Source organism: Drosophila bipectinata, chromosome 4, assembly GCF_030179905.1.
Source record: "Drosophila bipectinata strain 14024-0381.07 chromosome 4, DbipHiC1v2, whole genome shotgun sequence".
Taxonomy (NCBI): domain Eukaryota; kingdom Metazoa; phylum Arthropoda; class Insecta; order Diptera; family Drosophilidae; genus Drosophila; species Drosophila bipectinata.
In genome coordinates, this window is record NC_091740.1 from 15,215,483 (window position 1) to 15,229,827 (window position 14,345).

The 14,345-nt window shown below is 36.0% G+C and overlaps 1 protein-coding gene across 7 annotated transcripts in view; it reads right to left on the reverse strand.

The window, feature by feature from the left end:
• The window catches only part of PMCA (plasma membrane calcium-transporting ATPase 3), a 138,575-nt gene extending 125,475 nt beyond the window's left edge, over positions 1-13,100 (reverse strand). For 5 of the 7 annotated variants that reach the window (XM_043213482.2, XM_043213484.2, XM_043213481.2 and 2 more), the window contains exons 1-2: positions 10,675-10,828; positions 7,117-7,287 (exon numbers count right to left, since the gene is read on the reverse strand). In XM_043213482.2, coding sequence (XP_043069417.1) covers positions 7,117-7,273 — 157 coding nt within the window. In that variant the 5' untranslated portion in view covers positions 7,274-7,287; positions 10,675-10,828. Of the gene's footprint in view, positions 1-7,116; positions 7,288-10,398; positions 10,537-10,674; positions 10,829-12,963 lie in introns of those variants that run through there. The other 2 variants (XM_043213477.2, XM_043213478.2) reach the window with 2 other exon arrangements.
• Positions 13,101-14,345: the final 1,245 nt, after the last annotated feature.

Consider the following 14,345-nt stretch of genomic DNA (forward strand, 5'->3'; position numbering starts at 1 on the left):
AAAGTTGATATTTCTACCAAGTACCATTTCCGATCGTTCAGTTATATGGCAGCTATAGGATATAGTCGGCCGATCCTAATGAAATTTGGTAGGTTGGATCAAGTGGCCGAAAATATAATCTGTATTAAGTTTCAGCTTCCTATCTTCAAAAACACGTTGGGTCATTTCCGATTGTTCAGTTATATGGCAGCTATAAGATATAGTCTGCCGATCCTTATGAAATTTGGCATGTCGTAATGGTTTGTCAAAAATAGCTCTCGTGTCAAATTTAAACTCTCTAACTCTAAAAACACGAAAGTTATACCATTTCCGATCAATCAGTTATATGGCAGCTATAGGATGCAGTCGGCCGATCCGGGCCGTTCCGTTACTGCGTGTAAAAGAAAGAAGGGTGTGTCCAAAGTTTCAAGACGATAGCTTCAAAACTGAGAGACTAGTTCGCGTAGAAACGGACAGACAGACGGACAGACATCCTGATCAAGAATATACATATATACTTTATAGGGTCAGAGATGTCTCTTTCACTGCGTTGCACACTTTTGACCAAAATTATGATAATATAACCCAATTTATTATAATATAAAATCAAAAAAAATCACAAACTTCTATCTATCTTCAAAAGTACCAAAGTTGGTATTTCTACCAAAAACCATTTCCGATCGTTCAGTTATGTAACAGCTATAAGATATAGTCAGCATATCGTTATAAAATTTGGTAGGTCGGATTAACTGACCAAAAATATAATCTGTACAAAGTTCCTGCTTTCTATCTTCAAAAACACGAAAGTTGGGTCCGATTTCCGATCCGTCAGTTATATGGCAGCTATAGGATATAGTTGGCCGATCGTTATGAAATATGGCATGTCGTATTATTTTGCCAAAAAAAGCTTTCATGTCAAATTTCTAACTCTGTAACTGAAAAAATACCAAAGTTATACCATTTCCGATCAATCAGATATATGGCAGCTTTAGGATTTAGTCGGCCGGTCCCGGATTTAGATCCCGGTCGTTCCGACTTATATACTGCGTGCAAAGGAAAGAAGGGTGTGTGCAAAGTTTCAAGTCGATAGCTTTAAAACTGAGAGACAAGATTGCGTAGAAACAGACAGACGGACATGCTTATATCAACTCAGGAGGTCATCCTGATCAAGAATATATATACTTTATAGGGTCGGAGATGTCTCCTTCATTGCGTTGCACACTTTTGACCAAAATTATAATACCCACTGCAAGGGTATAAAAATACGTTGTTTTCCCTCAGTGAATTCTCTGCCCTTATTGTGTTTTTCTGCTACGCACACACTCAAATTTTAAACATGTTTTGCCCCCCACTGACGTAAACTTTCAGGAACACAGTTAGAGGAAAAAATCAACGAAAAACAAAACCCTTAAATGTTAGGCATGTGGTAAAATCTGGCACCTTAGTCAAGAGTTCGAGAGCAGAAGGAACGGTACAAAAAATGGACAAAACGAAAAAGATTCAACACTGATTCTGAATCAACACTATTACAGAAATAGCGAGCTTTACAGTGACCCTAAGCAACATGTGTTGTATCAACAGTCACATGTGAGTTCAGATGCAAACTTATTCGATAACATGAAAAAAATGGATAAAAAGCTAATCTTGGCGAATAAAGAAACAACGCAGGTAAACGGATTCTGTGACAAAAGAAACAACAAACGAAAATCTGATATCGAAACAACTTTCAAAGAACTGCTGCACGTGTCCATCCTGCGACAAAATTTATTATCTGTGTTCAAAATAACAGAGAAAGGTTACGAGGTGCATTTCTGCAAAAACGGAGCCCTAATCATTAGAAACAACACAATATTCCTAACAAATAATAAATTTTACGGAAATCTCTATTATCTAGACAAAAAATCTAATCAAGTAAACCGGGCCACAACCGCGATTAAGAGCGAGGTGGATTTATGGCATGACAGGATGCTGTTAATAAAAGCGAGTTTAGGGGGAGCGAGGAGCCACGGACGATGATCCGCCAAAAGGAGAATGGCGTGATATTGGAAAGCTGCTCTAATGGCAGGATCAGAATCAAGGAGGATTAACGGGTGCTCCAGGTGGTATACTAGGAGGAAGTTTGAAGCGGGACTAGTCTTTTTAGGAAGCTGGTAGCGTTGAGCTGGAGGACCGCCTTTGGAAAGTCCGAAAATTAAGAGAAAGTGAGAGGATACAAGCGCTACAAGTGAAGAAGGAGCCGTGATAGGACAGTTTCACTGAAGCTTAGGGTACATAAGTCGAGTTGGGCCATTGCCCGACCACGGCAGATAGACTTGCCACGAAGCGCATAAACGGACCGGTCTGGCATACGCCTTACTGAATTCTAACCGTGACAAACCGGCGTGATGCTGTTCCCGGCGCAGGTGTGACACTAGGTACTACGTGCCCTTGTGCGGCTGCCAAAACATCGGATCCTCTTCGGCGTACGCCTGGGAGGTGCACGTATTATTGACCAACCCGAATTACCATAGGTCCCGGCAATCAGTAAGCCGAGAGTGGAAACGAGCAGCGACAACAAAAACGGGAGCAAGAGAACGAACGGCGATATCAGCAACAAGAGGAGCAGTCATCGATCCACACCGAGCAGCGCAACGACGGCAGAGGCAAAAGGAACCCAACGAAAGCCAGACAAACATCGCGTGAGTTCAAGCGAAGTGAGACAGAGGATCCTCCCCGGCGGACGAGTGCCCTATTGATAAAGCTGAGGGGTCGCCTACCTTGGGTGAAAAAGGGATAGGGAGCTTATGCACATTTGGAGGGGTAAGCAGCACATTCGCAAAGACAAATATATAAGAATTTATAAATGACATATAAAACCTAATAATATGATAATTATAAAGAACTAGCAGTACCCTGCCACGTTTTGCCGTGGCATTTTGTGATTGCACGCATAAGAAATAAGTCAAACAAAAAAGAAAAATTTTCGTGGACTACCTATGTATGAGGATGGCAAAATCGTGAGATTTCCAACGTTGGTTGTATTACGGTCATTCATCACAGCATCCCGCAAATGAATATATTCCTCGGACCGAAGTTTCGTCTGATTCAATCGGAGGAACAGCAAACGTTCTGTTTCAATTTTTGCATACATATCGACAATGTTCTGATGAAACAACTGACGACATGGGAAAATTCGACATGAGAAATTCGTTGTTAAAGGGGCCCATCCACAGGCGAGCATGTTCGGCAAACATGTTTTGCTCGACGAAATTTTTCCAATTTTGTGTTGTCAAAATGTTCGAATGGAATTGAAATCGTTCTATTTTGACAACGTTTGCAACAACATGCTCGCCAATGGATGGCAATGTTGGCACGAACGTCAGTTTGAAAAAACGTTTTGGTAGAGAAAAATGAATAACAAGAAAGGAAAGCTAACTTCGGGCGGAGCCGAAGTTTATATACCCTTGCAGTTAAAACCGGATATATATCGCAAACATCGGATATAGTTGGCCGATCCTTATGGGAATAGGAATATATACTCCAATTTATTACAATACAAAATCTAAAAAAAGTCCCAAACATCTATCTTCAAAAATACGAAAGTTGATATTTCTACCAAATACCATTTCCGATCGTTCAGTTATATGGCAGCTATAGGATATAGTCGGCCGATCCTAATGAAATTTGGTAGGTTGGATCAACTGACCAAAAATAGAGTCTGTACTAAATTCCAGCTTTCTATCTTCAAAAACACGAAAGTTGGGTCATTTCCGATCGTTCAGTTATATGACAGCTATAGGATATAGTCGGCCGATCCTTATGAAATTTGGCATGTCGTATTATTTTGCCAAAAATAGCTCTCACCTAAAATTTGAACTCTCTTACTTCAAAAATACCAAAGTTATACCATTTCCGATCAATCAGTTATATGGCAGCTATAGGATATAGTCGGCCGATCCGGGCCGTTCCGACTTATATACTGCGTGCAAAGGAAAGAAGGGTGTGTGCAAAGTTTCAAGACGATAGCTTTAAAACTGAGAGACTAGTTTGCGTAGAAACAGACAGACGGACAGACAGACGGACAGACGGACATGCTCATATCAACTCAGGAGGTGATCCTGATCAAGAATATATATACTTTATAGGGTCGGAGATGTCTCCTTCACTGCGTTGCACACTTTTGGACAAAATTATAATACCCTCTGCAAGGGTATAAAAAGTGCAATATTATTTTGCAATATTATTTATGGCAAATACTTATTGCCATAAGTGCAATTAGAGTGCCGCTATAGTTGTCCGTTGACATATTGATGGTTTGAAAATTTATCGAAAAATGATGTTCGCGCGAATGTTGGCTCTAGTTAGTGGGGAAAATGAAATTCAAGTAGGCGAGCATGTTGACGAACATGCTCGCCTGTGGATGGGCCCCTTAAATTTGAGAGCCTGACAGTGTGTGCAGACCTGATTCATCCGGCCAATAACGACATTGCGATTCGAGCTATAATCAACAGTTGGATTATATCTGAATGCAAGACAATTGTATTGCAGGTTTCGATCTGTTGCAAGCTGTAAACGCGCTTCAGCTACCCTTGCCCTGTCGCGTTCATTATTTTGAGACCGAATCAAATCGATTGCTGCAGAACGCGACTGCCTAACTCTCAATCGTGTTCGCTCAAGCCTAGCTGCTCGCGTTTCTGCTGTCTCCGCGTTGTGCATCCGCATGGCTCTCAGCCGCTCAGTCTCTCGAATGGAGGCCCGCTCTTCGTCAGTTCTATTCGAAATGTTACGTCTTTTTGCTTTTGTATTGCGAGTAAGACGACCAAAATTCGACTTCTTGGGTGGCATGACTTCGTTTCTAATGACTTCGTTTCTGACATTTTGACATTTTCATTTGACATTTTCTTCTTAGCTGTCTGCCTAAATAGAAAAGTAGGGGCACGGGGAAACGCGAAAAAAAACTGATATATTCGCAAACTCAGATAAGCTATCAACATCAAAAGTAGACAGCTGGAACCGAGCTGGAACCTCAACGCATGTTAAGTAAAAATTTGGGCTCAGAACGGTTCAGAACTTTTCAAGTCTATAAATGACGTAGATACGAACAGAGCATTTTTATATATATAGATTTTCTTCTAATACAAGACTAAACGTACTCCTTATGTTGAAAGCCCAGACTCCATACTCTTTCCAGCCACTCTAGCCACTCCATGGAATAACCCCCATACAGTAAGCAGCTTTTTCCTTGGCAAAGGCATGAGATGCGAGTAATCACGCTGGCTGCTTGAGGCTGCAAGATTGCTGCTGCGATGAGGAGTTCGGTTCTGCCGGCCGCCGACCGACTGTGCTCTGTGGAGCGCCTTAGCTGGGGGAGAATGCAGAGGACCACAATGTTCATGGCAAAGATTAGAGATGCAAATAGATTGTCTGAAACCATGATGTGCATGAAGACCATACGAGTCCAAGTTCTAAATCAGATATCTCTATCTCTTATATCTTATATTATCTCTTTTTCGCGTTTTTTAAATCTACGCGTTAAAATTTTCCTCTAAAAATCGACTTTCCTCTAAATGGGAATGAAATTAATTTTTTTATATATATTAACTATAGATATATATTAACTATCCTAAAGCTCTATGTTATCTCTTATAGTCTCTGAGATTCACGCGTTCATACGGACAGAGGGACATGGCTATAGTGACTCGGATCTTGATGCTGACTCGGAGATCATTACTTCTTTATGTTACATTTGCTTACACGACTACAAAATACCCTTGTTCTCTACGAGTACCGGGTATAAAAATTTGTAATTTTAAGATTTAACAAGAAAGGGAAGCTAACTTCGGGCGGAGTTGATATACCCTTGCAGTTAAAACCAGATATATATCGCAAACATCGGATGTAGTTAGCCGATCCTTATGAGAATATGATAATATAACCCAATTTATAATAATACATAATCTAAAAAAAGTCCCAAACTTCTATCTTCAAAGTTGGTATTTCTACCAAAAACCATTTTCGATCACTCAGTTATATGGCAGCTATAAGATATAGTCAGCCGATCGTTATGAAATTTTGTAGGTCGGATTATCTAACCAAAAATATCATCTGTACTAAGTTCCAGCTTTCTATCTTAAAAAATACAAAAGATGGGTCATTTCCGATCGTTCAGTTATATGGCAGCTATAGGATATAGTCGGCCGATCCAGGCCGTTCCGACTTATACCATATACTGCGTGCAAGGAAAGAAGGAGGTGTGCAAAGTTTCAAGACGATAGCTTTAAAACTGAGAGACTAGTTCGCGTAGAAACAGACAGACAGACATACGGACTTTTTTTCTCTCTCCTTTTAGCATAAAAGAGCCGAGAACGTTACAGCTGAGTGTAACAAGCTTCTTTAAGTGCTCGCCACGTGATCACTAATCGACGCGCTAGGTGTAAAAAGCGGCAACGCCAATGTTATATCCAATGAAGGATTGACGCAGATGGGAGCCCGCTGAGATTGCCATTTCCGAACGCCAAAATTATGCTTGGCGATCGCTAGGTCCGACTGGGTGATACTTTTCAATACATGATGAAGAAGGGGTGTCCCTAGCAGTGATCTTGTTTTTGTCCGTTTAAAATATCAAACACTAACATAATTTAATAAATTATAATAAATTTATTATTATAAATTTATAATAAATAAATAATAAAGGTTACAATGCAGGAAGGATTTCCATTTTTGACAAAATGGCCTGATTTTGAAACTTAACTTTGAATTTCGTTGAAATGTATTCTTTGTATTGAATTTTTGAAAATGAATAGTAATGAATAGTAGAAAGTAGGCTGCGAGCATGACGGGCTGAGAAATTTCCTATGCCCCTGGGATAGGTCCCTGCCGACCACAATTTTAAATCAAAAGCGTTTAAAGTTAGCCGGATCCTTTTGCTTCAATAGTATAATATTTAAATTTTCGAAAAACACACATATATTTCTTCTTATTATTAAATATATGTGTTATATATTTTATTCATAACCTTTTAAATTTATTTAAAATAATATTTTTTATCGGCATCATATTGAATGACCACATTAAATTATGTCAATTTAAAATTAAATAAAAAAACCTTTGAAAAATCGTTTATTATAAAATGAGTTTATGCAATTATAAAATTCTTGCCTTCATTAGGAGATGTATATAGCTTTTTGCACAGTTCGTGGATACCACCGAACTCTTCAATCTTAGTTACACCCTCTCGCCCGCGATGCTCCATGAGCTCACGTAACTGTTTAAGAGAAATGCCATATTTTGCCGGTCTTCCATCTACAGTTGCCATTTGAATGATCCAATCTGTAAAACACAGTAATATAATTTTTATGATTTAAATAATTCAAAAAATGAAAAAAAGAAAAAACAAGAAAGAACAGCTAACTTCGGGCGGAGCCGAAGTTGATATACCCTTGCAGTTAAAACCGGATATATAACGCAAACATTGGATATAGTTGGCCGATCCTTATAAGAATCCCATAATAAAACCTAAATTATCTAAAATAAAGTCCCAAGCTTCTATCTTCAAAAATACCAAAGTTGGTATTTCTACCAAAAACCATTTCCGATCGTTCAGTTATATGGCAGCTATAAGATATATATAAGATATAAGATACCCCTAAACTTTAGCGGTTCTTCTTCAGTGATGCCAATCCAATATTTCAAAAAAAAAAAAACGACAGATTGAGAAAAAAAACAGGAAAAATGGGATGAAAATATTTTAAACCAAATTTACATTTAATATTTAAATTTACTTTTTAAATATTTTTAAAAGGGAAGAAGAAAATACAAAAAGTTTGATTACACTAATCTTATTATTTATTATTAAGAGAGGGAACCCCACCCCCCCAATTCTCGGTTTTTAAAAAACATAGTTTTTTTTTCGAACTATTAACTATTTAAGAATGTGACTATTTAAAAACTATTAAATTTCAAGTGAAAAATTCAAAAACTCTTGAAGATATAGCTAATTTATGGTGGAACCGTCAGGCGACGGCGAGAGCAGTCTCAAAACTTTGAACGCGTTTATCTCGAAACAGTGTTTTTACGACTGGCGCATGAGGTTACTCAAAAACTATTAATCCAATTGGTTCCAAATTTTAACACGTTATTCTATACATATATAGCTCTGGTATGAACTAGGATAAATCAAATCGGTGAAGATCTTCTTTACTTTTCAGCTTGATTTGTGGTCAGTTTTTAAAAAATAAGTTACAAAGGTCCGTTATTTTGTTAATTTTTGAGCAAAGTTAACAATCCTAGTTCATACCAGAGCCAAACATGTACTCTTTCTAATCTCGTTGGATTCAGAATTTTGGATTCAGATGTTCCAGTGAGCGGAAATCACATGAGCCGCCGAAAAGGCGGCTTTTTCTTTCATCACAAAAAACAAAAAAAACACAAAAAAAAAATTTCTGTTAAATGGTTTTCTTCCTTTTTATGTCTTAATATATGTATGCACAGTTACAACCCTAAAAAACAATTTATGTTCATTTGCCAGCCCATTGAAAATCGTCAAAATTTAAAATCGAGAATGGGGGGGTCCCCTTAAGGCATCTTCGATTATTTTTTCCTCGTTAGTATTGCTGTTCTCATAAGTAGCCATGGAGCCAAATAATTGGATACTTTTCAGGCAAGTTATAATTATGACAAAATAATATATGGCAGTGGTCGGCACCCCAATACATTGATATGATTTTACCGCATTAGTGTTAGTAACGAATAGCAGAAAGTAGGCTGTGAGCATGACGTTTCACACATGTATACTGTGTGTGTGTGGCAGAGCTCGGGCAGAGAAATTTCCTATGCCCCCGAGATAGGGCCGTGCAGACCTCTGATTTATGGCGACGCAATCCGAATCTGAAGAAAGAATACATGGCCAATATGGCATTTAATGTATCTACCCCTAAACGGTTCCTAATTTTGGTTTTCACCAAGTTTACTTGGCTAAAAACTCACTCTACCTCAGCATTTGGCAGGCTGAGAGCAAACTTCACCAGGTCCTCATAGGGGTTGTTGCCTGCAGAATCCCGATACCTCTTCACTTCTGACCAAAATTTTGAAGTATTTTCAATATTTTCCCAAATTATTTGGCCTTTAATCTCAGAATGTATTGAAAATTTATTTAAAATAGGGCATTAATATTATATTTAAAAAGAGGCAGATTTCCGGATGAAAAATTAAAAAAAATAAACAAGAAAGGAAAGCTAACTTCGGGTGGAGCCGATGTTGATAAACCCGTGCATTAAGAGCTGGTATATAGTAATGGTATATACCATATGGTATATAGTAAATATGGTATATAGTAAAAATCGGATATAGTTGGCTAACATTGAATATGTTAATATCCCAAATAAAAATATTGCGTTTAAATTTTTGAAATATCCCTATTTGTTTAGCGGAAAAAGCGACATTTTTTTTCACCTGCACGAAATAAGCTGCGACCCACTGTATATATGTATGTACATATCATATGTACATTCATTTGTAAATATACATTGTATGTATGTACATATGAGCTTATATGAACAATTTTTTTGAAACTAAATCTTTTAATTTTTAATAGTTTTGTGAAATATATATTTGAATTAGATAATAATAAAGGAGAGAAGCCTTAATAAGTCTAAATTACTTCAAAAATTTGGGAATTTTATTGTATTAGATGCACACATACATATAATACGAACCTACACAATTGTATGTATGGATGTATCTACTTTGAGTTGTAGAAACTTCATAATGATAAAAAAACAAAACTAGAGAGAACAAAATATATTTCGAGTATGTCTCGCATTAAGGGCAAGGCCATGTGAATGGTATTAATTAGTTTTATGATACATACGTATGTATGTAATTCTCCAGATATGCATTAAATTTCCGCTTAAATTGTGACCCAAAAAAATACATTTAACGTTTTTTTTTAACTGATAAGCCAGTTTGATAAAGTTCACTGACGTCAAATTATCAAAACATTACTAGTAAAAACCAAAAAAAGCAGGTTAAATGTGTATGTATGTACATATGTAATAGTGTATATCATGACAAGGTATGAGTGGCGTCCATAAATAGATAGGACCCCATTTACATACACATACATATGGATACGTTTTAAAACACTTTAATAAATACGTAAAGCGTTGGTACGTATTACATACAATTATATGGTTACATAGATCAAATTTGAACATATTCTCATACTTTAAAAGAGTCAAGACTAGTGCAAAAAATCAATTTAAACATTATTAATTTTTAAGATAAATTTTTTGCATTTTTTGTATTAGATACAATAGTGGACTTTTAATCTAATGCGCTCAGAGTTATACAATATAAATTAATTGTAACATTTGAATATGTACGTTTGTACGTGTAAATATGTATGTACTTTAATTTGCATAAATGGAATCGTTATCTTACGTCATACGTCACGACATGAACGTATAAATGTTAGCACTGGTATTGGAATAAAATTATAAACTTTTGATCAACTTTTGACGAGAGATCCAATGCATCAAATTGTTCTGGTCTCAATAGTCTGTCATTTGTTAGTCATGCCACTATTAAAATGCAGATTGCTTACTAAGTAATGTGTGGACATATCTGATCTTTTATATCCATGTCATTCCCTAGTATTTTATATACATAGACTAAAAACTTAATTGGCTAATTGAACAGTTTTAATTATATACATACACAATTATGTTTTAATTGTACACGATCTAAGTAAATACGCCGCGCGATGTCGCCGAATATTTATTTTAATTCTGAGTTACCAGCGATTTCTAGTTTATAGAATTGTGGGTGTACAACACTCTGTGGTATTTCTTTGTACAATAAAATGCCAGTTTCACTTCAGCACACTATATGGAATATACTCTATACGTTGTGCTGCCACACCGCGGCGACTTTGAAGATACCAGAAGTAAAAAAAGATTTCAAACTCCATTTGTTTTGGAAACGTGTACAATTTGTAATTATTTAACCCGCCGAAACGATAAGAGGAATTCTTTACCTCAAATGTTCTCAAAAAATTTAAAACGAGAAAATACGTCTATTTTCGAGTTTCCCCACTTTTGCTATGTTTATGCGATGGAAATCACGATTTTTGAAAGCGCGATATAGAGTGCTATTAATTATGCAGTTAATAGAAGGTATTAGAAAGAGGACTACCTAAAACTTTTGCAGACCAATCTATTCAATTTTATTGAAATACGTGCTTATTCCGAAAAAGAAATGGTTTTTCAACAAGATGGGTATCCAAAGCACACTTCAAAAATTGTTAAGGAATGGATTGGAAGCAACCTTTTAAATTAATGGAAAGGCCAGAACAAAGTCCCGACCTCAATCCGATTGAAAATCTTTGGTCTTTCCAAAATCTTTTCAAAATCTTTGGAAAAGACGGCTCGGGCAGTACGAAACAGGTCCATCAAACAGTGGCAACCTTTGGGAGCGTGTTGTAGCTAAATGGATACGTTTTCCTAAAGACATAATGAAATTTTGGTAGATAACATGCCTGACCGCGTACAGGAAGTTATTTAAAAAAAAATATCTTTTGGACAAAATATTATTATTATTTTGGAAATTAAAACTCTTTTAAACGAGCCAAATTGAGTTTATGTGGATTTTTTGTTTTTAATTTATGTGTCCTTAAAATCATCTCATCTTAAAATCATTCAACGGTCGGAAATGGTATTTGGTAAAAATACCAACTGGTAGTGTAAGTGTTGGTAGTGTAATTATTTAAAATATAAAGCCTAGTACTGAGTTGACGAAAATCCGCTGGCGAAACCGAGCTAGTGTGACCAAAAAAAAAGGGTAATACTGAACAGCTGTTGGTTGTAAACAAAAAACAAAAATGAATTCAAAACGATTGGATGTTGGTGTTTTGTTAATGTATTTCGCCGCTAAGGAGCTGATTAAGAAAAAGAAAACTGGGTCAAAATCAAAATCAATCACAAATCATTTCAATGCCATTTTATGGCATTAAAATGCCCCTTGCGGGTCAAATCCTATATTATGGGCTTCGCCCTTACCGCACTAATTAATTTCAATTTATCCTCGCGCGCCGAAAATTTTTCGGGCCGACTATTTTTTCCTTTTATCAATTTTCTCTCCATGTTTCACCTATCTAAATAAATAAAATTAATTCTTTCAACACCCCAAAATCAGCTGTTTATTTTTTTTGATCCGGCAACGGCATTCAATTCGATAACCAAAACTTTTCGTCGTCAGAGTACCGAAAAAATCTAGGAGACAAAAATTTCTTCTTCTTCCTTTTTTTACACCGTTTTTTTTATATGGAGTTTGACAGCTGTCACTCGTGCGACAGCGGATTTTCGTCAACTCAGTACTAGGCTTTAAAAAAAGCAGGAAACACAGTTTAACTTTTAGCTTAAATTTTACCTTGATCCCAAACATCTGTTCATAGGTATTTCAGCCTTTTACTAACAAAAGTATACCAAAAGGAATCACCAAAAATTGGTTTTATATGTGTCTTACAAATTTTTTACGATTATATTGATATTAAAGTCTTTTGCCCCATTTTTTATGCAAGTTGCTGGTGAATACTGCACGGATATATAGGCTTCGTATCCGCCCGAAGTTGGCTTCCTGTTATTGTTTCATATTTTTTATTTGTTTTCATTATACTTAGTCTCCACATATTTTACTTTCAACATTTCTTTTTTTATTAAAAGGTGTACAAAATGGTTTAATAAATTAATAAGAATTTGTTACAAACATGAATTTTTCATTTAAAAAAAATACCATTAGGATGTCAATAGTTGTTTCGGTACCGTACGTATTTCGACTTCGATAAGTTATCGTATCTTAAACGGATGGACGAATATTTATTATACATGATATTTTTAATTTGACTATTGGTTCACTTTAATCAAGCGTAACAGTATTTTTTTTTTTACTATATGTTCTATTCCTTTAAGGTTGCATTTTCAAAAATGTAGACCGTTGTAAAATATTTACCGTTTTTAAAATAGTTGAAGATGTTGTCAATTAAAGTTTAAAAAAAATTTCTGAATGAGGTTTCGTGTTGGACTACAGCACTATTTGTAGATGTTAAGAATTGTTTGATTTGCCTGAGAGAGAAAGCTTGAACAGCTTTTTGTCTTGATAATCGCATTTATTTATCATTTATTTGACTATATTGCGTTAACAATGCGTCGTTCATTTACTTGGGTGATAAGAATAGTAAATATCAAATGAAAATACCCTTGACGAGGTGAAGTAGTGGTGACAAGCGCGCATGACGCGTCAAAAATATTTTATATCAATTTTAATGACGAAATATTTCAAAATGTGCTTATAATAATTTTTTTACCCGATAAAATTTTTAAACGAACGAATCTTTTTCGTAGAGCTGGGAAAATTAAGTTTTTTTTTTATTTTTAATGTTTTCCTTATGGTAATAGTAATGGTTAATGGTATTAAACTAAAACTATTTTTTTAGTCATTAGAAAAAAGCAAGAAACAAAAAAACTTATTTTAATGTTATTTATGGAGCTAATCAGAAAGGCGCTATTTTAGACAACAACCTCATGTGCATAATGATGATAAATGATTTAAATGAAGCATACGCTTGCACTAAAAATGGTTTGGATGTAGTATTTAAGTTTAAATTAGGAGCATACTAAAATTAAGTTTATGAGCTAAAATCATAGCTCGCAAGTAACTGTTGACCTTTTTTCTCCTTATGTTCAGTTTATGAGAACAACCGAAAAAGAATTTGACTTCTTGGAACTTTCTTTTCATTTTTGTTTTCGGTTGAGTGTTTTACGTTGAGAGATTCGTAAAATGCTCTCCTACTGAATATCGCTCACTAAGAGACATGACTGACGCTTGCACAGAGAGATTCATTAAAGGACCGACTGACCAAAAAAGTGAACGCAATAAGTCTTTTCAATACTTCAGTGGTGGGCACGAAATCTAACGGTCGGAGCCGCAGCTCGGCCAAACAACAAATTAAAACAACAACCACCATCCTCGCGATGGTTGTCGTCGCTTTGTGCGCAAACGGACCCTTAATAATTGTTGTTGCAAACTCGGGACCACGGGGTCGGGTCCGCTACCTGCCTCGGAATTTGTGTAGCATTGTTTTTGTAAATCTTCACGGCTCACTGACCGCGCGACTCAATACATTTTGTCAAAGTTCTAATTTTGTTTATTCTCTGTTCCCTTTTCGTTTTAAGTACTTTCTCTGAATATCCAAATGTCACAAAGGCAAATTAAACAAGACCCACTAAGTTTCTAACATACATGCAAAAAAAAAACACTAAAAACACATACTTTTTGCTCAAAGACTCATTGAACAACACTAATTTTGAGACCTCAGCAATCGGTTAAAAGTT